This window comes from Coturnix japonica, chromosome 2 (assembly GCF_001577835.2).
Source record: "Coturnix japonica isolate 7356 chromosome 2, Coturnix japonica 2.1, whole genome shotgun sequence".
NCBI lineage: Eukaryota > Metazoa > Chordata > Aves > Galliformes > Phasianidae > Coturnix > Coturnix japonica.
This window is the reverse complement of record NC_029517.1, coordinates 26,110,555-26,135,160: the sequence shown is the minus strand read 5'-3', so window position 1 is coordinate 26,135,160 and position 24,606 is coordinate 26,110,555. Positions and strand designations below refer to the sequence as shown.

General features: G+C 41.7%; 2 protein-coding genes across 2 annotated transcripts in view; one reads left to right on the top strand and one right to left on the bottom strand.

The window, feature by feature from the left end:
* BZW2 (basic leucine zipper and W2 domains 2) overlaps window positions 1–3,199 on the bottom strand; it is a 51,756-nt gene extending 48,557 nt beyond the window's left edge. The window contains exon 1 of the mRNA XM_015853747.1: window positions 3,068–3,199. The gene's annotated coding sequence lies outside the window, so the exon portion shown is untranslated. The remainder of the gene's footprint in view (window positions 1–3,067) is intronic.
* A 220-nt stretch (window positions 3,200–3,419) lies between these two features.
* Window positions 3,420–22,423, top strand: ANKMY2 (ankyrin repeat and MYND domain containing 2). The gene is made up of 10 exons (XM_015853743.2): window positions 3,420–3,591; window positions 4,470–4,534; window positions 8,717–8,855; window positions 10,939–11,037; window positions 13,008–13,168; window positions 14,444–14,658; window positions 15,691–15,826; window positions 19,015–19,143; window positions 19,571–19,712; window positions 20,859–22,423. Exons 1-10 carry the CDS (start codon window positions 3,525–3,527, stop codon window positions 21,086–21,088), a joined length of 1,383 nt encoding a protein of 460 aa, XP_015709229.1. The 5' UTR covers window positions 3,420–3,524; the 3' UTR covers window positions 21,089–22,423.
* Window positions 22,424–24,606: the final 2,183 nt, after the last annotated feature.

The following is a 24,606-nucleotide window of genomic DNA, read 5'->3' as shown; positions in this document are numbered from 1 at the left end:
GCAGGCTATCAAGTACAAAGGCAAAAACAAAGATGTGTTTAGAAGGTCCTTAGCTATGAGCCAGCAGGATGGAAGCTAGGAGAATAAGCTGTGTGAATACTTGTTTGACTTGTTCTTGTATTTTCTCCCTTGATAAAATGCAGTGTGCCAGAGTAAGTTTCTGATCATCTGGCACAGAGAGGGTATACGATCTCTGAGCCAGCAGGAGAGCAAGAGAGGACAACCATCAGAATTCAAGCAAGCCAAGAACAGGTGACAGTCACTAGACAGAATGGGAGAAAACAGCTTGAAACCAGTGAAACGAGTTCAGCATCTCCTTTTTTCTCCCTTTCACATCCTAAAGCCATTTCACACCATACTCTCCAAGGAACAGAACAGCTTCTGCCCTAGCTTAATCCCTAAAAAATTATTGTATACCAGAACGGGTTGTTACTAATACTCAACTAAAGAAATCCTTGCTATATCCTTGCTCTTCACACTTGCAGAAAGCATCAGGTGTTTAGAATCACTTACTCATTCATTACAATAGCCATCATACACGTCTCCCATGAGCAGTAATGCACACACAAGCAGCAGCAAAGCGGAGGGGGAAAAACGTATCACCATTTGTGCCAACCTTATAAACCAGAAGCATCAGACGTATAAATAACCTGATGAGGGAATACGGAATTTCCTATAGATGATATTTGTTTGAAACCTAAACGTGGGGTCTCACTGAGGTTAATGTTTCCTTCCCCCCCCTGTAATTCTCAATGTGAAATTATTATATTATTTACACAATGCCCACAACTTATGTATTATGTAAAAAAATAAAGTACCTAAAATACATTAAGCAGTAAAAAAAAAGCGTTCAGAGCTTACATTTTCAGATTCCAGTTCCCCACCCTGACACAGACTTCCTGTACTGCTGTGGAACAGTCATTTGACGTCCCCACGCTTCAAATAAAACGTGCATAAAATGGAGGCAGGAGCACTTCATTTCCTCAGCAGGATATTGCAAGAATAAACAGAAGATTGTGAAATATCTGCTTACTGCTGGACTGGAGGTCACACAGAAACCTTTGATAGGTAAAAGAAGCATGCTAAGTTACTCAGGTTGCTCTGGAAGCCATGCCTCCTATTTCATAGAATCATAAAATTACCCAGGTTGGAAAAGACCTTGAAGATCATCAAGTCCAACCGCAGCCTAACCATAGTACCCTCACTCTAACAACCCTCTGCTAAATCATATCCCTGAGCACCACATCCAAACGGCTCTTAAACACATCCAGGGATGGCAATTCAACCACCTCCCTGGGGAAGGGATTTATTTCCATGGAAACCACAAGAGATACAAAAAGCACAGTACCACTATTTGATAGAGCAAATTCTAAGCTAGAAAGAACTCCTTTTCAACATAGGCACCACCAATAATTGCACATTTTCACATGTGATGAACAAGTGATGTATACCAGGCTTCCAGAAGTCTACACCCAGTGGAGGTGACCAGCTGTTTCCTGGTATTGCACCACCCATTGCATCACTGTGCTCACATCCACTCTTCTGTCTCTATAAATGTTCAACAAGTGTCCATGAACGTCAATAGCTGCAATTGCTTTCACATGGAGGAATTCAACTGCACACCTTTGATTCACACACAATTTCATATCTAATGCCATTTTGTCACTGTCCCTCTGCTGCCATCTGTCACACAGCAACACAGAGTAATACTGGTGGCAAGGGTTCAGTATCTACTCCTATACCATCAACATTTATGTCTGACATTGTAGGCCAGCGTCATAAAATAGAAGGCATTACTTTCAAAGCAACCTCCATATTGTGCTATTTCCTCTTAAAGAGCATTCCCAACCTCAGCCACCCAATGAACTTCAGGGAGGAAAAGCTTCATTTGCCCAGTGAACTAAAGTGCTATGACTGTAAGAATATTATACAGGAATATGTTTTTATGGTGTTATTTTTGCACACGGGTCATTATGGAATAGGAAAGGCAGCCAGTCCAGGTCATTATGGAATACATACACTCCCGTTGTTTAGTAGTAGATTATCAGTGCTCAACAACATCCCAAAATTAGTTCACAGCGGGTACAATTAACACCCTACAGCGAACCAACAAAAGACCCTAAATTCAGCCTTCACGTTGAGCCGACACAGCCATCTGTCTACACAGCACAGGGAGATCTTTCTGGACCGGAGTATAAAAAGCACTTCTGCGCTGCGGGCATTTCCTTCGAGGTATTTTTGGTCTCCCACAAGAAGCCAAAGGAACCTGTAAAACCCGGAGCCCCGCTGTAAGCACGCAGCCCCCACTCGGTTACACGTGTTGATACGATTCGCTGTCAGCGATGTCCCCGTATTTCCTTGACTTTTAAAGCACACGGAGCTCGGCCGCTTTGTTAAAGTCACACGGCGCCGAACAGAAGATATGGCAGCCCTAGAAAGCGTGCTGGGCTCTGGGTCAGGACGCAGACCGCCAGCCAGCAGCGCTAATGGCACACGCCGAGGCACGGGCAAACGTGACATACGGGACGAAAGCAGCATGTCAGAGATATTCCACAAACAAACACCAAATAAGCGGCCGGGTCACGGCCCGTAAGCGTCGTTCAGGTGGGTGAGGAGGACGTACGCCTCCAAAATCAACCGCTAAGAAGATGAGATCGCTCAGCAGAGCAGGGGCAGAAGAGCAGAAGGAACAGGGCCGCCCTCAGCCCCGGCCGAGGAGCGGAAAGTCGGAGCCGAAACAAAGCGCTGCTCCTCCGCGCTGTAACGTAGCAAGGTGCTCTAACAAAAGGCGCGGCGCGGCGCGCTCCCAACACGCCATTTCCCTTCATCCATTCAGGCCACCTCGCTTCCTTTCCCCGTCCCCGCCGCTCCGGTACCGGGCCGAGGAGCAGCACCCGCGTGGGGCGCCCGCACGAGGCCGCGGGACGAGGCCACGAGGCGGCCCGGCCGCGCTTCCCCACACCTGCCATGGCAGCCGCGCTTCTCCCGCTCCCCCCGCCGTCCCCCCCCGCCCGCCCAGCCCCGCGCCCGGCCGCGGGACGAGGCGCTGCCCGCGGCTCCCCCGCACCTGTCGGGTGGGTGCGCGCTCCGGGACGGCAGGCGCGGCAGCGGCACTGGAGGCAGCAGACAATGGAGGAGTGAAGGACGGACACATTGACACACGGCGCCGCTGCGGCCGCCCCCTCCGCCCGGCCGTGCCACTGCGGGCTGCTCGCGGGGGGAGGAAGCAGGGAGAGCGGCGAGAAAAGCCGAAAGAAAGGGTAAAACGAATAGGAAAGCAACATGCTCGGCTCTTAGAGGGTGAATGAAAGAGGGACACCGTCTGCTCGCTCAGCCGCGCCGAGCCGCGATGCGGGCAGAGCGGAGAAGCTGGAGCAGCTCCCCCCGCACGGCAGCACGCGTAGTGTGACCCGGGGCCGGAACCTGGCGGGGCGGGCTGCGGCTCGACGTGCGGCCGGGCCGTGCGGAGCTCGCCGGGCTGGGCGGTGCCGCCCCGAGCCTGCCCTGAGGGCTGGGGCAGCGACATGGCTCCCCCGAGGAAAGGGGAGCTGAGCCCGGAGGAGAAGGACTTGCTGGCAGTGATCGCTAAAGGTGAGCCCGGCCTGCTGCTCGCGGCTCCCGCGCCCAGGGCTCCGCGCTGCCGTGGGCCTCGGCGGCGCCGTCCGTGGCTGTTCGCGGCCGGCGGGCGAAGGGCGGCCCGCGTCTCACTGCGCCCAGCGGGATCGGCCCGGCCCGGCCGTGCTGGGGAACATCGCGTCGTGCGTGTGTTGGTGTGAGCCGTGTGTATCGGACATGGCTGATTGATGTGCGATGAGAAGGTGTCTTGCTGGGGATAACCCAGGCCTCCAGCCTGTAGTGCTGCCGTACAGCATGGCTCTGCAGGCAGATTAACAGGACTTGTGCTCCTCTGGGGTGACCCGCAGCTCTTATCGCTGATGTTAAATGCTTTTCCTTATAGAATCATACAGTTTGAGTTTGAGTTAGATGGGACCCTTAAAGGTTATCCAGTCCAACCTTCCTGCAATCAACAGAGACACCTACAGTAGGTAGAATCGTAGAATCCTTGGAGTTGGAAGGGACCCTTAAAGGTCTGGAGCCTGATGTCCAGAATGAACTTCGCTTTCTTTCACTTAAGTTAAATAGGAAGCCCTTTGTTCAATGGGAGATATCAGCCTTATTTTTATTAAGTAGGACATTGTTAAAATAGTTTAACTTGGCTGATCAGAATTCTCTGTCAATAAATGAAATTCCCCAGTTTGAGACTCAGTATTCCTTAATTTCTGTTTGTTTGAATGTCTGATGTGTACTGAAGAGATGTTCATTCCCATGCCTCATCACCAGGTGTGATGGATTTATTGATGCTTAGTTACAAGGGTTTTTATTCTAATTCAGATAGAACTGGTTTTCTCCCCCTGATTCTTGATTTCTTCTTCTCACCCCCTTTTCTCTCTGTCTCTTTTTAATTAAAGGGAATGTTGAAGAGGCTGGAAGGCTGCTGGGCAGCAAGAACGTCCATGTCAATTGCTTGGATGAGGTATGACACAACTGTATGAGCATTGTACTGGGTTTAGCAATTAATAGACCAGGTCCAAAGGCCTGCCTAGTTTTAACTAACTTTATAATGCAGAATCCTGGAAGTCAGAACTCCTCTGAAGTTTCCAGCCTGCAGCTGAATAATGAACCTTTGAAGAGCTCTAAGCTTTTTTTAAAGGAAGTTTAATGTTACTTTGTGTAATACACGCTGTGTATTTTCTCTCAAATTACTACATGAGCTTTGGTGTCTATAAGGTAAGTCGAACACTGCAGCAAGACAATTGGGGGCATGCCTGGCTTCTAGTCACCCCCCACCAAGCTGTGCAGACCATCTGTTTATAGAACAGCGGGTAGTGTGAATAAAGAGCACCTGTCCTTACATTTTACCCATCCCTCGTTTGCACCTCATCTTTGCTGAACCTTAAACAGAGAGCATGAACAACTAGGTCAGAAGTGGGAAGTGCTGTCTTTTGCAGAGTCAGAGGTGAGAGCTGTGTACAAGACATAATTCTTCAGTGTGACATAAAGATGGGTGAAAAGTCTGGAAGAAAAGACTCTTGTGGGAGCGTCTTCCCCTTCTTTCTTTATACAGTGTTGTTCTAAAGCATGCAATGTGAGTGTAAAATGTGACATGAAGGCAAAAATGTAGTTGTCCTGTATGCATGTTGGATCCCTGAGTAGTTCATTAAGTTTAAACAGTGTCCAATGGCTCGTGTCTGTTCTTGAGTAGGTACTTCATATCATTTTGTGCTTTTCCTGACCTTACCACTTCAGAGGATCAGCCAGTGAGTTTAGGCTAGAGAGGACCTCAGAACTTAATCTCATTGTCTCTTGCCTTCCCACCACTTTAACTGAAGATTCAGGCTGCTTCTATGTCCCCACGGAGCCATCTGCTCTCCAGCTGACATAACCCAGTTCACTCAGCCTCCCTTCACAAATGCTCCAGCCCCCAACCTGGGGGCTCCTACCATGTCTAGGTGATAATGTGCTGCCCTCACTGCAGTTGTCCCTGCCTTTATTGTAGTGGAGGGCCTGAAACTGCACAAAGTATTCAGGATGATGGGATCTCATGAGTTCCGAGTACAGGGAAATGATCTCTTTATTACAATGATCAACAGTATTATTACAATGGTCAACAATATTGGTTATGTTCCTGGGATACTATTAGCAGTTTTTGTACTGCTGACGGATCCATTTGCTGATTGTTTTTAAATACAGTTTAATTAAGTTTTAAATAGTTATGAATTTCAAAAGCTCCTGACAAACTAATCATGCTCAGCTTGACAGTAAACTTTAGGAACCCGAGATAAATGTGTTTGTGAGTTTTAATTTATGAGTTTACAAAGCATTTATATTTGTGCAGCTGCTGGACTAGTGCACCCATGATGCATTATTAGTGCAACATGTAGGATTACTGCTGAGAGGATATGGTTTATTAATAGGCACCATAGCTGAATTATGCCTCAGGATATTGTTAAAGAAGAAACAGTATGTGCCTTGGGTATATTTAAACAGCTCGTGCCACAGACTTCTGGTAGTCTCCTTCCTCCCTGCCTCCCCAGCAGTGATAAATGCAATGATGCATGTTCAGATTTATTTAGGATTTTCAATCCAGCAGTTGTTTCATGTCAGCTTTACTTTTTTTTTTTCTGTTCCAAGTTATTTTGCCTGTAATGTGATATTCTAATATTTGAACATAAATAGTGTATGAAACACCAATCAAATATTAGCTTTGTCTGTTATCCAAGGTCGTGGCGACTGGAGACTGCTCTGAATGCATCAGGTCTTCTTTTCTTTCTCCACTGCCTTCGCTGTTATCCTGAACTCCACATTATTACTGTATTACTGCTGTTATTTTTTATTCACTTTTGTTAATTTAAGAAGTGAGGAATTGGAGCCTGGACAATCAAATGCTTAGATACTAAAAGGATAGCAGAATTCACTTGGGAACCAGGAATTCATTTCCTTCCTTGTAGTTCTTTTCACATGAGAGAGTCCACAGAGTGAGCATAGTTTTACAGCAATTTTCTGTTTGCTCTTACAGCAAACATGCAAACACAATTAATTTCATGCACGTAACTCACTTGTTGATTAAATAAAATACATTAATGCATAAGACAGTGTCTTGTTAACTTCTGGTTTGAATGTTTCTAGCCTTGTATTCCAACTGGTCTACTTTCTTTTAGATCCAAAATCACTGACAGTCAACAGTCCTTTCTGTGTGTATGTTTAGACAAGGGCCAAGTCAGATTTCAGTACCTTCAGTCAGATTTTAGTACCTTTAGTACCTTGACTTATTAAATATCGTACCTAAAGTTATGTGTCCTCCAGTAATCAGACTATATTCATAGCTCTTTTCCTACCCCTTTCCAGAGGGGTTTGACCTGAAAAGGCTTCGCACTTTTTCCACGCTTAAGATAACATTAAGGTTGTTAAGAATCGTAGTACAGAGTATGCCAGTGACATCGGCAGCATTACTTTCTGTTTCCTAGTTTGATAATACTGCTGTTCACTATAATATAATGCGTGTCTTTTACAAACAGTTCACATCTCTCTGCTAGTTACAGAACTGAATACTGGAATTGCAACAGCAGCTTGCCTGCTGTGTATCCACTCCTATTAGTTACCTTCAGTGCAGGGTTTTGCAGCTACTCCATTGTCAGGAATGTGATGTGTTACATATGTGAAATCAGCAAGATGGCAGAGGAGGAAGAGGAAGACTATAACTGTGAGAGATATCTGCACTCACTAAACGGTATTTCATATTAGAATTAGTTCATACTTAACTGTGGATAGAATTATTCATTCAAGTATGTATTGACTGCTTTCCAAATCCAGCTTGCAGCATATTTAATTGGATAAGGATGATCTTACTCGAAAGCTTTAAGGCTGGAAATTCTAAAGGCTTTCATTGAATGACAGTTCCGGTCGTATACTTGCCGAAACCAGGACACTGGACAAGCAGCTTTTAGTGCTATTCCTATTAAGTCAGAGGCGTTTTTACAATTCAAGTATCTTGCTGAACCAGATGCCTCCAAACTGGCCTCTAAAACGTTGCTGTTTGCAGTGTATTCTGCACAGTGAGATAGAATGCTTTTCTTTCCATTACAGGACCACAAATGAAACCTAACAAAAACAGCCACAAGTTTGTTCCCTGAATGTCTCACGTTTCTTTAATAGCAGCTTATATTGCAGCATGTGAAATTATCTCAGCTTACTGAAATAAAGTGCAGCCGTAAATTTGTTTTTTGATGTTGCCATTTAGAGCAGGGAGTCATGAAATTTTACTGAAAATTGTTAAAACTTGCTCAATTTCTCTCACCTTTAGGTTTTGTTCTATAGAAATAAAATTACATTGAGACTCAAACTATTAGGTTATATGAGATCATGGAGCTGCAGTAATGGTGTATGTGAGTGTAGCCGTGCATGTTACCCTGATGCTGTTTGGAAACTTTCCCCTAGGGCTTACCCACCTTTGCATCAGTAATTACATTAGTGCAGTTCTGATAGGTCAGGGCCTCCCGTGCTCAGCCCAATCCCTTTTGTATGATTTATCAAAAGGTGAGAATTGAGACCTGTGGTTGTTAGGATCTAGTTAGAGCCAGGTATGGCTTTAAAAAGGCATTTAGGGCTCTGTCTGGTGTAGGACATGAAACACAATGCCACCAGGACAGGTGAGTGGGAGAGAGGACAGAACAGTTACCAACAAGCATGACTAAACAACATGGGTTTTAGAAAGCACAAATCTTTCTAATGGCAAAGGCAATCCGACCCTATTGCTAATTTTACTGATCATTTAATGCAGGGGAAAAAATAACCACTGAGGAGTGTGACAGGTTTTGTGCAACAAGCTTCTCCTGTGACAAGAACTGGCTGTCTGGAATGCTCCTGACTTACAAAGAGAACGTCTGATTTGTGGGAAATGGTTTTCACTGTCTTTAAGCCTTGTCTGGTTTCACATATATAACAGTATCATCAGAAAACACTACGGAGAATGGAAATACTGCTGCATGTCAGTAACCACGTTTCTTCATCAACATTTGGTGACCTGTTTTACTCCCTAATGCTACACGTGCTTTGGCAGGGACTTTTAGTATGTGTGAGCAAGTGAAAATTATCAGTGGCAGTAGAATCAAGAGATACAACTAACTCTTTTTGCGTGCTTCTTCCTTCCCCTTTTTAGCATGGCATGACTCCTTTAATGCATGCGGCGTACAAAGGGAAAGTAGACATGTGCAGGTTGCTCTTGCGACATGGAGCTGATGTTAACTGCAACGAACATGAACATGGATACACTGCCTTGATGTTTGCTGGGCTTTCAGGTAACTTATTGTGAAGTTTGGCTCTGAATTTTGTGACATTGATGTATACAGTTTGACTTAATAAGTAGAAGGAAAGCACTGACACCTTGATATGATTCAGGCTTACTGTTATTTACATGGCTCATGTTAGTGTGCTGAGGATCAGCAGGACAGTGGAATGGGGGAGTTGCTGGCTTTTTCATATAACATTTTTCTTTGTTCAGCTTTTTGAGGCCTGTATCATATCTGTACTTAGTTCTGTTTGGTCACATGCTTAAATTCATTCTGGTGATCATTTTTGTGCACAGTGGGATTCACCGTTTAATTATATTCTGTTATGCTGGAAAGGATGCTGCACCACACTGCCTTCTTTAGAATCATATCATAAATCATAGAATTACCCAGGTTGGAAAAGACCTTGAAGATCAAGTCCAACCGCAGCCTAACCATAGTACCCTCACTCTAACAACCCTCTGCTAAATCATATCCCTGAGCACCACATCCAAACGGCTCTTAAACACAACCAGGGATGGCGATTCAACCACCTCCCTGGGGAGCCTATTCCAGTACTTAACTACCCTTTCTGTAAAGAAGTGTTTCCTAACATCNTCAACCACCTCCCTGGGGAGCCTATTCCAGTACTTAACTACCCTTTCTGTAAAGAAGTGTTTCCTAACATCCAATCTAAACTTACCCTGGCACAACTTGAGGCCATTTCCCCTCGTCCTGTCACTTGTCACTAGTGAGAAGAGACCAGACCCACTCTCACTGTGAGCACAGTGGGTGATAAGGTCTCCCCTCAGCCTCCTTTTCCCCAGACTAAACAGCCCCAACTGTTTAGGGCTCTTATAGCTATATATATCTTCTCCCAGTTCAGGTGGAGCTTTGCAATGTTCCTCTTGCTTTTCTTGTGTTCCTGATGCAAAGAACAGTAATTTTCTCAAGTGAGGAAAAGGCATTACATAAAAACAGCGTTCCTTCCAGATAAGAGTTAGAATTGGAAATGCTGTATTACTTTACGTATCTGCTCTATTAGGCCACCTACTTCCCTAGAACCTCCTTTTTGATCAGATGTAACGTTTGTTACCAGGTAGAGTTTAAACTCTGCTTTCTTTCATTGTAAATACAAAAGAAAACAAGGAAAATAAAAAAACAGGGCTGTGATGCCTCAATTGGCTCAGGATGCTGCTCAAACTTTGGTAAAAGGTTTGTGGCATTGAGCAATATCCAGAGAGCAGCAAGTAGATGGGAACAAACTGTCAGAGGCTGTTAAATGCCTGCAGCTTTATTAAAATTGCAGGGCTTTTATCATTTTCTCCCAGCTGTGATTTGAATCTGGGTTTTAATGCTTCTTAATGTTGACTTAAAGGTCTGTTACCTGTGAGTGGAAAAGGCACTTGAGCACTTCTGACACAGAGCCTTTGTTTTAAAGTCAGAAATACTAATTTCCATCTGCCGGCCCCTTCTTTTTTTATATTCACTTTTTCTTCTCAGTGAGCACGTGCACAGCAACTGTTAAAGCAAACATACCAGCACAAGTGGTGACAAGTGTCCTTAATAGCCTCTAAGGGCACCAATTATGTCATATAATCTTCCCACCAAATTTTAGCTTCATTTTATTTGGTATTTAGCCCAGTCTGAACACCCAGTTCCTGCTGAGGAGAAAAGAACAATCTGTTCCCTTCTCTGTGCTCCTGCAACATAACAGCACTGAGTTTTTTATTCTTAGAATAGCAAACGTTTAGTTGAACTGTCAAACGAGATTAGTAGAATTTGCTTCTGTACTGCTATCCAGGGGGACCGATTGCTAGTGTAATTGTATGCATGTGACTCCCATAAGCTCTACAGGGAGCTGAATGTGTGTTACGGAGGGCAGAGTTTTACCCTGTGTGAATTGACTTCGATGTAACCCTTTGGGACTGTAAAGAAGAAGGCAACAATGTGTATTTCTCATAGTTAATTCTTAATGTACTTAAAATTCTTATTTTTTCCTCACTGTTACACATATTGGGTCTTAATAAAAAGTTTAATTTTGCTCTTACATGAGGAAATACAAGTTGTGGTTTGTCCTGCCTGATTGTCCGTATCTTCCCCCCAAATGCAGGAAACAAAGAAATCACCTGGATGATGTTGGAGGCTGGAGCCGAGACTGATGTTGTCAATTCTGTGGGAAGGACAGCAGCTCAGATGGCTGCTTTTGTGGGTAAGCTCAAAGTCTTTTCCTAAATCCTTAAAGTAACATGTCAGATTTTGGTGCTTTTTATTGGAGAAACGTTGTTTAATGACCTGTTTTGAACTAACTCCATTGTTTGTCATTTATTTTTTTTTCCACATCTCATCCTTTTAACAGTCGGTTTGTGTTTAATAGATGCCCAAGTGATGGTATCTGTAAGAACAAATGCTGCTGCTCTCCAAGTGTGCATGTTTATGCACTGTCATCTCTTGTCAAATAGTAAGAGGAAACTGGTCACGTTTGTGGTTAGTCACCCCCTGCTTTTCTCCCTCCGCGTGTGTGAGGGAGAAATCTCAGGACCTGTTCTGACATAGGTTGGTACTTATTGATCTCAGCTTGGTTAGAATAAGGCAAGTGTTGCCACTGCAGTGTGCAACATGACCCTGGGCAGAACATGCAGCCAGGCTTCTTTCTGTTGCTGTGGTTCTTTTTTCTTCTCTTCTAAACTCCTTTTAACTTCTTTACCGACCTTGGCACAGTGCTGGGAGATTCCTGGATTAGCATTCCCAAATATAACCCAAATATAGCACTTCCTATCTGTTTCCAGCAAAGTTGTGTGATAAAATATAACCAGAAAAAGCAGCGTCTTTTTCAGAAATCAGCTGTTGCTTTCCAGATGACCCCCCCCAGGAACTAAAAATGAGCATCCATTTTCATTTGATCTCAGCCTTCTCATATTCTTTAAACATCTGAGAACTCTCAGAAGTCCATTAAGTGTTCTGGAAGAAGCTTACCTTGACATTTACATTTACTTCCTGTAATAATGAGTTAGTGCAGCTTCAATTTAGATCCTATCTGCTTTTATTCTTTTTGGGAGATAAAGATGGCCAGCACTCACTTGAGTTTCAAGCAGCAAATCCTTAACTATGTACTTAATGTGTTGAAGAAAGTCCACTTCTATTACTTATACTTGGAATTTGGAGAGCAGATATTGGTTTTGAATGTGTTGTTGAATTGCATCATTTGGTGAATGGGTAATGATGACTCCAACACAATTTTTGAGAAAGCTCATTGAAAAACCCATTGCATCATCACTGCAAATATCTCCACACACACTGAGACAGGCTGAACATTGGAATCTGTTATCTTTTATTCTCTGTCCAGTCAACTTTAAGTCATCTGTTTTTGTGTGGGAAGTGAGGATACTTCCTCACTGTCATTTGTGTGACACTGTGCTCTGTTACCTTAGAACAGTCTCTTCTAAAACACTGAAGTGTTTTAAATGCTGGAATTTGGTTGGTTGTGTCTTCTGCTGCTGATAAAGGGAGTCAGTGCCAAGATACATCAGTCAGTTTAAAGAATGTAGCCCTGAAGTACAGAAACTAAACGCTATTTTCCTTTCAGCCTGGTAATCCATCACTTTGTCAGATGTAGAAAACAAGAAGGGGATGCAACTTTTCTCATCCTATTTCATCACGATCCTTGCTGTTGTTTTTCCCTAGGATGTTTTCCACACGTTCTGTTCTTCAGATGAATACACTGCTCTCTGTCTGAAATGTGTAAGAAGTCACAATACAATTTTTTTCAGGCTGCAAAGTGGAGAAAACTCTTGAAAGCTTGTAACGCCTATGAGATGCTATTCGGAGAGTTGTACCTCAGAGTCAGTGTACTGACTTTTCTTATGGCTCGATTGTGAATATGGTGAACGACTTTGAGAAACACTTATTTAACTCTGGCTCAGCAGGGAGGAAAGATGCATGAAGGGGGTGGCATTTGTAGAATGAAATGTCATGAAATCATTTCCTTCTGGAAGCCAAAAAGTCACATACTTTATAGAAGAAAAACAAGACCTGCTTGTTAACACTGCATATCATATAATGCTTAGCTTCTTCATGCGTAACGCTCACCTGCGTTGCTTATACTAGCTTTGGTTTCAGGTCATTTTTTTTCTCTTTCATGTGATGGTTACATGATTTATTTTTTTCCTCATGTACTTCTAGGTCAGCATGACTGCGTGACCATCATCAACAACTTCTTTCCACGTGAAAGGCTGGACTACTATACTAAACTGCAAGGCTTAGATAAAGAGCCAAAACTGCCAGTAAAGTTAGCTGGGCCGCTCCATAAAATTATTACTACTACAAATATGCATCCTGTTAAGGTAGAGTTGAATGTGTTTGTTGGTGTGGGCGCTGGTTTTACTTCTATGTCAAAAGGCACTCAGTTCTTCAGTGAGTCCAGTTAAGGTGAAAAGCATTATCCACTAACTCAGATGCTTCTGAGACTGACAGAGAATTGGGCCTAATGTCTAGACATGATTCAAAAATGAAGCAATTTCAGTGTTCGTATAAGTCAGACTCTCAGAATAATACTATTAATCAGAGAGATTATTTTTAACACAGAAGAACACATACTGGTTTCTTTTCTGGATTTATTTTTTTCCTACCCTTACTTGAAATGGAAACATCAGACAATTCCCTACCTTGACAAATTGTCAGTGTTCTCTCCATGCTTGTCCCAGCATGTATCTTCCTACATGAATCACTGGCTCACCATAGTAACGGCTGTTGCTGTTTCTGGCAGCGTATGCAAGAGATGTTTATTTTTACTTCCCAGTGTATTTGCTGCTTAAAAAATTGGGGTTTCTTTTAGGATTTTTCCTCCTGTGTAGTTCAGAGAAATCAATATGTCTCATTTCAAAGACAGATTCCTTGGGCCTGCTGTCCAAAGCTGGGAATTTGTCAGTGGTTGCCAACCAAGTATCTGCAGCATATACAAACTGGCAGCTAATTTAGTGAGTAGAGAGTACGGTCTCTTTTGGAAGTGGTTAGCACAGTGTGTTATTAGTCTACCTAAAGCATTCCGAGTATGTGTGAGGTTGCTATGTTCTCTGAAGCCTCTTAAATCATGTAGATCTCATTTATTTAGGTTTTCAGAAAGGAAACAAATCTTAGGGCAGTGCATAGTAGTTTATCTAAATGTTTCCTTTAAAATGGTTTTAATTCTTCAGGTAGCTCTATTTCATCATCATCATAGTCATAGTATCATAGTCTTGTGCGGGACCTTAGAGATCATCGAGTCCAACCCCTGGGATTTGAGCCCCTGTGTAGCAGAGCGGCACTTCTACCACTTGCGGCACAGGGGGATTCGAACCTGTGCCTCCGGTGTTGCAACGCGGCATTCCTACCACTGCGCCACCAGGGCATCTATTTCTTAGATATTTTAATGCCAGTCTTAATTTTGAGCGCTTTATGTACAGGAATTGCAAAATACTAAATAAAGACACTGACAAGAGAAGGGGAAAGCAGCGTAAGACGGCAGGAGAGGAATAGTCAAAACTCCACTGAAGTTTAGATGGAAAGACTTATCTAACCGTTAATAGCAGTAAGTTTAAAAAACACTAGCTCTGAATTGGATAACTTTTTTTTTCTCATAGATTGTGTTGCTGGTAAAAGAGAACCCTCTATTGGCTGAAGTAGAAGCACTGCAGAAATGTTACAGGGTTCTGGATCTCATTTGTGAGAAATGCATGAAGCAGAAAGATATGAATGAAGTACTCGCTATGAAAATGCACTACATCAGTTGCATCTTCCAGAAATGTGTTACATTCTTAAAAGAGCGAGAGGATAAACTGGATGGATTTATCAAAAGGTACGGATTTCTGCAGGAAGGTCCGAAGGGTGTATCTATCAACTGGCTTTACAACCCTACTTGATCTAAACTTTACAGATATCAGAAGTGGCAACTGGAATAATCATAGGAGTTGGGCTGTCTCTAGTAGAGGCTGTGCCAAGTAGATTTTGAAGTAATCCCACTTTAGTCACTTCAGGGTTGCACCGACTCTCTTTTTTTTCCCAGTGGTATTGTCCTTTCCTGGGGTACGAAGGAAACAATCCTTGGGTTTCAGCTCTGTGCTAAAACTGGTTACAACTTGGCAATCCCACATACGCTGTGAAGTAGCAGAGAGTTCTATGGGTGGAGAAAAAGAGGGGATTGATAGTCTTGAACGAAAGGATTTCTTAAGAGTCTAGCATGGATCATCTGGGAACACTTCTTTTGCCATTTTGCTCTCTAGCATTGAGACGGTGAGATTTCTCTTCAGAAACACTTAAGCAATTGAGAGCTGCAAATCCCACTGGCTTTAGATGAGACTTGGGCTCTTAAATCAAGTAGACAGAACCTCAGAACACAGTCAGAGTTATAAAACTGCCTGATCTTAAGGTAAGCGGCCTGACCTTTAGAAAGGTCACATTGGAGCTCTGTGGACCTTCAGGTGATACTGAAAATAAATCATAAAGTCAGCTTTCACATTCTGAAATGAAATTGTTCATCAGTGAACCGCAAGAGCCAACCAAATAAATACAGAAGCATCAGGACTACAGCGTGGTACTAAATGTAAATAAAGTAGAATTTTAAGTTAAAGTATTGCTGTTCTTTACTGCTCACTTTCACAATGTTCATTTTTAAATACAGGGAGTGCTTTGCTACTTGTCCACCTATAGCTGGTTCTTTTTCATTGGGTAATGGGATCTGTAAGTCAAGTAGTCATTTCAGAGCATACTTTTAGTTATATTTGGGATAGGAAAGAGTGAGGAGGGTGAAGTACTGGATGCTGTGTTTGTTCTTGTCCCTGAGCAGTTACTGTCTGATTTCTTACCTTACTTTGTCTTTAAAAAAATTTAGTCTCTTGAAAGGGAGAGATAAAGATGGTTTCCCTGTATACCAAGAGAAGCTGATTCGAGAAAGTATCCGGAAATTTCCTTACTGTGAAGCTACGTTGCTCCAGCAGCTTGTGAGGAGTATTGCTCCTGTTGAACTGGTAAGCTTTTTCTATCAAGATAATATTTTCTAATAATTTGCATAGTAAATTCAGTTTAAAGTAAGCTTTCTTTACTCCCTCTCAGCTTCTTCAGTGTCTTGTATTAAGCAAAGGTTTTGGATGTCCCTGAACTTTCTGACAAGCTGGAGTTTTATTTTACATGTCGCAGGAAAACTCTCTAAACTATTCCAACCTAGTAGGATCTTTTCTGTCTGATAGTGAATGCTTAAATGCCTGAGCTGTTAATGGAAATTGAGGCGATTTGTTTCTGTGTCAGAACTTTCTTTTCCTGTTCTGGGATGTCCATTCAGTGTTTCTTTTCCAATGCAGTTTTACTTGCTCCCTAACTCCCCTCCCAAGTCTAAATAGATTTCAGATTGAGTCATTTCCTAGTTTAATACATCAGTTATTTGTAGTGCACATGGGAAAATCGGTAATACGTGGTAATAGAAGGACGTTCTCTGAAGCTCCCTTTATCAGAGGGAGAGACGAGACAATGCCATCTACTGTACGCTGTGTATCTGAATTAGGAGATCCTAATTACAAGTAAAATGGCTAACTTCAGCATTTCATCTTTGCTAACTCACTCTTCAGTAGTTTTCATTAATTTATAATCAATCTTACGCAAGAGTTTTAATTCTATATATATATATATATATATATATTTATATTTTAACATATTTTTAACATATGTTCTTTCTGGTCCCTGAGAGCAAGATCTTATATGTTCTGACACTTGGAAAAAAGCACAGTTTTGTCTCATACTTGGATTATGCTGAGTGAGTTAAAAATAGCCTCCATCTTAAGTGGCTCCAGTAAATGAAAATGTCCTGAGGCTTAATGCAATCCCTACTGTTTGTCTAAGCCAGGAAAATAAACACAGTGTGAAAACATAGACCTTCATGATGCATTAAGAGCTGCTTTAGAATAAACATTTTCCTCTCTTCTTCTTAGAAGAGCTTGCAGTCTTTTCTGCTTTCTTCCTTCAGTTACACTGTATTTCTGTCCATTACTGGAAAGGAGATGCAATAAAAAATTAATTTCCTGGAAGCCCTTGACCTTCAGCACATACAATTACTGGATTCGGTCTGGGCATCTCAGTGTTGCTGCAGTCATTATAGCCCTGAATGCTTCTGCTGGTCTGACTTTTGTTTAAGGATTTATTTACAGAATCACAGAATCACAGAATTACCCGGGTTGGAAGGGACCTCAAGGATCATGTAGTTCCAACCCCCCTGCCTGGCAGGGCCACCAAACATACATATTTACTAGATCAGGTTGCCCAGGGCCCCGTCCAACCTGGCCTTGAACACCTCCAAGGACGGGGCATCCACAACCTCACTGGGCAGCCTGTTCCAGTGAGGGGCAAAATAAGGGCTACTGGGGTTGAACGGTGCATTCAAGGGATTGTACCAAACTCCGTGGGCAATGATTGCAGAGTGCAAAAGGAGGGAGTAGGGCAGGGGGATGCTGGGGATGCCGCTGTTCTAGCGGATCCTGGATCACTTATGAAGGTGGTGAGACGGACAGCCCGGCTGAAGTGCCTTTATAGTAATGCACGGAGCCTGAGTAACAAGCAGGAGGAACTGGAAACTGTGATGCACTCTGAAAATTTATTTAGAGCCAAGGCAACCTGACATTTTCTTCCTTTGTTGTTTACTTCAAAATAATCCTTAGTTGATGTTTACCAGTAAAATATACTAAACATTACTGCATGTGACATATGGGAAGGATACTGTAAATAATATCTAAATGATAATATACAAATAATTTTCTTGAGAATTCCGGGTTCTGACCATTTGTTCTGTACTCTGAGTGCACTGAGTACAGCAGAATAGCAGTGTTAAATGAAAATCCTTTCTAAAAAGATGTACCTGTGTGTCAGCACAGAGACTAATATACAGCAACCTGCTGTGTAGGATCTACAAGTGGGTGACTTTGAAAAGACCACTGAGTTCTTGAATGGGATTGAGTATTCGTTAATGGCATTAATTATAGTAATAAGAACAGGACATTAATTCACCCAGCAGACACATTACAGTGACATTCAGATACAGCAAGAAAGGCTGTGGGATATTCCCATAGCAGAATGGCACAAAGAACAAACAGCACAAAAGTGAGAGGTGAAAGTGATGTGCGTATTTCAGGTGTTATTTCAGATGAGGGAAGGGAAGCTATCAGTGATATATTTGTGAACCTCAGAAGGTACAAAGCTACTGAGCTTTGTTTCTGTGTTTTAATGTGACTAAATGCTTAATTTGGAGATCCAGACTTATAACTTACGCAATTAATCTTCAGGACTTAACAGAGCATTAAAAGTAGAGCCTGTTCCCTTCACTGAGTGGGAATCTGTTGTCCAAATGCAGTGACATCAGTGGGGAATATTTACGCTTTAAATTATCGAGTTTGCCTGTCCAGGAAAATAACAGTTGTCTGAATAAACAGACTTAGACAGGCACTTTGTGTCATATTTGTTGCATTTAAATTGCTGTCTGTTGTACCTGAAAGCAGCACAGTTAATGTATCATTTAGCTGTTTCTTGGGACTACTCATTAAATGAATCACCGCTTACATCTGAGGTAGTGCCACTGTTAGTCCTGCAATAATAACACATTCTTCCAAAATCATTTTTTTCACTGTCAGTATTCATTCCATTAAGGAAGGGGTACATTCTTTATAATGGACTTTGCGACTAATCCCACAACATGCAGTTATTAAAAACTGCTGTTATCTTCGCCTTCAGATTTTAGTTTCATTGCTCTACACTTGCTGGCTTTAATTCAGAACAAAGCTACAGAATGAGGAGCCATCCTGTGCAGCCACTGCTGCTTCACAATGTAAGCACGTGTTCACAAGCTGAGAGCTAGTTGCCTTCAAATGGGACTCATTTTATGGGATAAAAAAAGGAACATTTTGATCTTCCTTTCTACTGGAGCTAAGGACTAAGGTCACTTTGTATACAAAATGTATATAAATATGCGTGTTACTTGGAGTTATATGTTGTAGTTTAATGCTGTGCTGCTACAGCATCTCTAGTGAGACCACAGCTGACCACTTGGAGGCTTGAATTGCTTTTTGTTGCTCCTCTTTGTGATAGTGCTTCTTTTTTTTACCTGAAACATACTGTATAATTGTGGCATTTTCTGTGTTTTACAAAGTTATTCTCTTTGCCCCTCCTTGTCTTTCAGGGTTCTGACCCTACAGCTTTTTCTGTGCTTACACAAGCCATCACTGGCCAAGTGGGTTTTGTGGATGCTGAATTCTGTACCACGTGCGGGGAAAAGGGAGCAGACAAAAGATGTTCAGTGTGTAAGATGGTAAGGAGCCATACGTTGTTATAACGGATCACAAAAGTTAGTGGCATTGAGGTGATGAGGATTTTCAATGTTTGACTACTTACTGTATAGACTGGTGAGGAATTCCACCTAAGCCTACACTGAAAACATGCGTGTCACCTACTTCTAGGAGAGGTGGCTGCAGTTCACAAGTGGGAGTACTTGCATTTCCAAGAGTGTATGTTTAAGGGAGAAGAAAGAATAAGATTTCTGTATGTTCAATGTTGAGCTAAACAAACTATTCCTCTAGAGTTTTATAGAGGTTGGAATCACTGTATGGCCTGACAGATGGCTTACAAGTATCATTAAGTAGTACACGTAGAGATTTCACTTGTTGCACTAAAGATGTAAGAGTATTGTGTGTTTTTGTAATGTATCATGATGAATTGATGGTTGTGGTAACTTTCAGGTGATGTACTGTGACCAGAACTGCCAGAAAACGCACTGGTTTACCCACAAAAAAGTCTGCAAGACCTTGAAGGAAATTCATGAGAAACAAGAACTAGAAGCTGCCAAAGAGAAAAGGAAACAAGAAAAAAAGCAAAAGAAAGGCAAGGTTTTTTAGTTTCCTTGCTGACACTAATGTGGCGTGAACTGTATCAAAAGGAACAACAGTAACAAGCCTTAAAATCTGTAACAGTTAAGAGAAATATTTTTGTTGTGGCATAACAGCATAATTGCATTTGCTGGAATTCTACTCCTTCAGTTTGGAGGTGCTGCATGCTTTCCAGTATCTACGTTTTAGCACAGGTTGCACAGGTTTCTACGGCCAAAGCATTCTGAATTACACTGCACTGTTTCAAAATCCAGATTTTTAATCCAAGTAACGTAGAAGTTTCACGCTACATAATTTTCTGTTGGAGGTGTTAGGATGCACTGGATAATAAGACAACAGACTATTCCTTCCATAGCCTATTGGGACCATGGTAGGTTTCAGCAGGGCTGTGGCTGGTTATGACATTGTTCACAGCTGGTTATCAGTCATAAGAGGAAAATACGAAACCACAGTTAATAATTTCTGATGATATCTTCGGCTTTCCACAAGGCCGCTTTCCTTCCAGAATTGCTAAACCCACCCCTGCTTAGCAGAATCAGAGCAAAAAGTCATTTAACACTTAAATTTTTCTTAAAAAAAAAGTTATTTGAGAACTAAAGTTGCAATTGCTGATTCTTTTCCGTGCAGTCAGGTTAGAAAATTTGGGATGACTCATTTCAGCTGGAGTTCATTGTGGTCAACTGTTAATTAGCAAAGAATTTCTTCGATCTGTTATGTGCAAAAGTGCTTCTTACATAAAGATAAAGATAACATAAGTACTTCTTTTTTTCTTCCTTACAGACCACCTGTATTCTGCATTTAATCAGCCTGGAACCTTTCTTTGAAAGGCCAACCATGGTGTCAGTAAAGCATGTTTGAATTGGAAGTTGAAATACAGTCCTACTCTGCTCCTTTATGTATAAAAAGGAACTGTGGCAAAATTGTAGATAAACTAATGAGAGCTTTGTGCAGGGTTTGTTTCAGAATAATCTTACAGAGACTTGAGCAGAACTCTTAGGTCTTTTTTGATTAAGCTTGCTTAAGCTATTCACTTCTGTAACTGATGCAGTTTCTTAGTGTTTATATTCTTCCAGAGGAAAAAAATGGTTCACTTGCAGATGAGTTCTGTGTTTACTGATGATGAGTTTTCTCTTTTGCGTAGATGAAGAACAACTAGAAGAGGCTGGTTCTACAAGCGAAGAACAGTCAGCTCCTGGCCCAGATGCTACCAAAGAAGCGGATCCAAATCTGTGGATCCAGACTGACCAGACAGAAGAAACTGAACTTACCAAAGAGCCAGAAGCACAAGCCCCACGTCCTGACAGCCCCCTGGAAAGTGAGACTGGCTTAGCTGACATCGCTCTTCAAAAAATTCAAGATTCTGAGGAATAAGAAAGGTTGGAAGGGACTGAGTGTTCTGGTAAAGTCCCTCTACCCCAATAGTCGTAAAGAATTTTTTTATGCTGACCATGTCTGAGTTCTTACAGCACAGCTTATGCAGGGCTCCCTGTAAATGACAGCATAGCTTTGTTCATCTTGAGATGAAACACTGGCTGGGTTTGTCTTCAGGTTCTGTTGTAGATTATAAAAATAGATATTTATTATTTGATGAAAACTAGAGTGATGCAAATCCAGCTATATATATGCCAACTGTAAGCATAGTAAAATCTATCAGCATCTGATCAAACAGCCATTTAAGTTTGGGAGTATTCACTGTTTTAGAGCCAGAAAAATATTTTAAGTATAATTTTTAAGACTTTTGTTTTCTGCAAGTACACAGAACTACAGTTAAAAGCCTTGGGAAGCCAGCACCCCTTTATGAAGCTTTATTTGAAAGAATTCAGTAGCAGTTAAGCTTCTGAAGATACTCATCTGAATTCTCCAATTTTCATGACATTACTGTAAATATTTTTGACTTGCGAGTGCACAACAATAGTGTCTATTTGGTGGCAATTTCATTAAGTGATGCAGCTGTTTTGTAAGTCTCAGACTGACTGTGAAATGTGTGTGTTTCAAGAGATTAATCTCATTATTTATTTGCTCCAATATATTCCAAGTTTATCAAAGTTTAATGGAAGGAGGAAGACCAGAAGGATTTTAACTATTTTGAATGTTACAAATAATGGTTTCTAAATCTGTGCTTTCAGGTAAAGATGCCTTTGAGCACACTGGGATGTATGTGAATGATTTCATAAACATATGAGATGTTTAATATTTTACACGCTGAACCTGATCACAATTAAATGGGACTGTTTGTAAACTACAATTGATAAACTGTATCAATGTCATTCATTGATACCACTGATGTTTGACTTTGGCTTTCTATAGCTAAATACTATATCTTGAAAACCAGCATCCCTTAACTGTTCTGTTTTCACTCAGTTTTACATTTTCTCATGAAAGAAGGGAATGTCATGACTTAAAATACCACTTGCTGCATAAAGATGGTAGGATTTTATATTCTCCAGTTGTTGGATGAATAATATGTTTGGAATACAGCAATATCCTTCAACGTAGAAGAATAAACAAACCACCTTCCATATAGAGTAAAAATGCTATTAATTTTTTTACTATTTAATATATTGAACATTTTTGTGTATTATTCTTAAGATTTTAAGAGGATGCATAAATGCAGAGAATGTACCTTTTGTATGATCAAGAGTGTTTTAATTTCAAGGATTAGAAGAATAAAATGTGAATAATAAAGGGAAGGTTTTCAAAAGATGAGAGCTGAGTGGCAGTTCTGTTTATTCCATCCTTTAACCCTACCAGGACATTTTGTGATGTTCCCACTTGAGATCTATGGGCTTCCTGTAGCTCAAGTGTATGAGTAGAGGGCAGAAAGCAAAGATGCATGTCTGGAACATAGATATGGAGTCATGGGAATGCAGGAGTACTGCTGGTTCCCAGTTCTCTGCATAGCAGGGTCTGACTGGGATATATTTCTCTTCAGTGCTTTTCTGATAATGCCATTCCTTCAGGACCAACAATTCAGGTTCTCAGAGGCACCATAAAAACCACCACAAACATTCTGACTTCATTCCACCAGCCAACATCTTTTCTAGGTGAGAAAAGCCTAAGCAAGGAGGTAAAGTTTGAAAATGGGAAGTAGGTGTGAAGTACAGGCTACCCAGTGGAGATTATGTGCTTGCATTTGTCCTCATTCAAACTTCAAAAGGCTTCAGAACCATAAACAGAGGATGCCACACTTCTTTTTATAGTGAATCTCAGAAGAGAATAAGTGCAATCTAAATCAGGGTCTCAGTGTTCCACTTTGGCCTTCCTCAGCTGAGATTATTACATCACAGACTGCCTCCCTGAGCAAGGTCAGCTGTAAAAGCACAAAAAAAACTTAGTTAGACTAGGAATTGCATTTACTTAGTGAATTATAAGGGATCCTAACTTAGACGGGACTGCTTTAAGCAAAAATGTGAGCCAGAGTTTAATTTGATCTGACTTGTCTTGAAACCTACCAAGGTGTTGATCTCCCTCTTAAAACAACACTGATGACAATGACTTCAGGACATTTACAGGATGCATAAATCTAAGCAAGAAAATGAGGGAAGCTGAAATTAATAATAAAATAAAAGGAATCTGAATAACTTTGAAAAGGTGAAAGGAGTTACAAGGTTTAACAACGATAAAGTTATCTGGAATGGAACAATGCTAAGCAGCAGTACAGGCTGGGATCTGTCTGGGTCTGATGAAACAGACCCAGGAGTCCTGGTGGGCAGCAAGTTGACCCTGAGCCAGAGGTATGCCCTGGCAGCATGGAAGGTAAAGACAAGAGTATAATCAGCAGATCAAAGATGTAATTAACTCATTTGGCTTGGCACTTGTTCGGCCATGCCTGGAATACAGCATCCAGTTTTGGTCAACCTGACTCAAAAGAACAAAGAAATCAAAAGAGGTTCCAGCCAGGATGCCACCATGATGATCAGAGAGTTGGAGGAAGTGAGCTCGTTAGCTCAGAGAAAAGCTCAGATCTAATCACAGACTTACAGTACCTAGAGGTTGCTATAGAGAAGATGAGCTATCTTTATGGGGATGCAGAGTGACAGGACAAGAGCCAACAGGCCCAAGTTGTTGGAGGCAAAATTCCATCTGGATATAAGAAAATTGCTCTGGAGTGCAATTAAACAATGAAGGAGGTTGCCAAGAAGTGGTGGTCTCTCCCTCACTGGAAATATTTGACTTGCCTTGACAGAGCACTGGATAACCTAATCTCAGGCTTTCAACAGCAGTTGGACTAGATAAACTCCAGTGATCCCTGCCAGCCTAGACTTTCATGACTCAGTGCTAGCAAGGGGATAAAAGAAGGAACTCAGAAGACAAGCCCCAGGCTGCTGAAGGACTTTGATATGTCAAATAGCATTGACTGAAACTAAGCCTTTGGCAAAATGGAAAAAGAAAGAGCTGTGAAGAAATGTATTACTTTCTGTTTATGTACAGATCTGCTACATCCTTTAGTGGAAACTGGCATTAGAAGACAAAAGTGTCAGGTGCAGTGCCACAGTGCTGTCAGCAGGCCTGGGACAGTGCATTCTGTATGGCACATCTTGTCTGTCTGTAAGCACCGGTAAGCTGAGATGTGATGCATCATGGAGAGTACAGGCAGCCACAGACAGGAACCACACTGCAGCATCCTTCCTTATATTTCTACGGGTAGTGAGACACGGTGCAGTGGTGTAATAAAACTAAGAGATTCCAGCACATTAATGTAGCACACAGATTACCAAATTGGAACCCCTCTAAGAAATAAAAATGGTATTTATCTCATACCTTTATTTTGAGGGAGGAAGATAAATTATTGGTAGTGAACGTCATAAGTCTAATTATCCAGTAGAAACTATAAAGAATGAAATAATGTATCCTTCATTTCTTAAAAACTACCTTCTATTTTGGTTTTA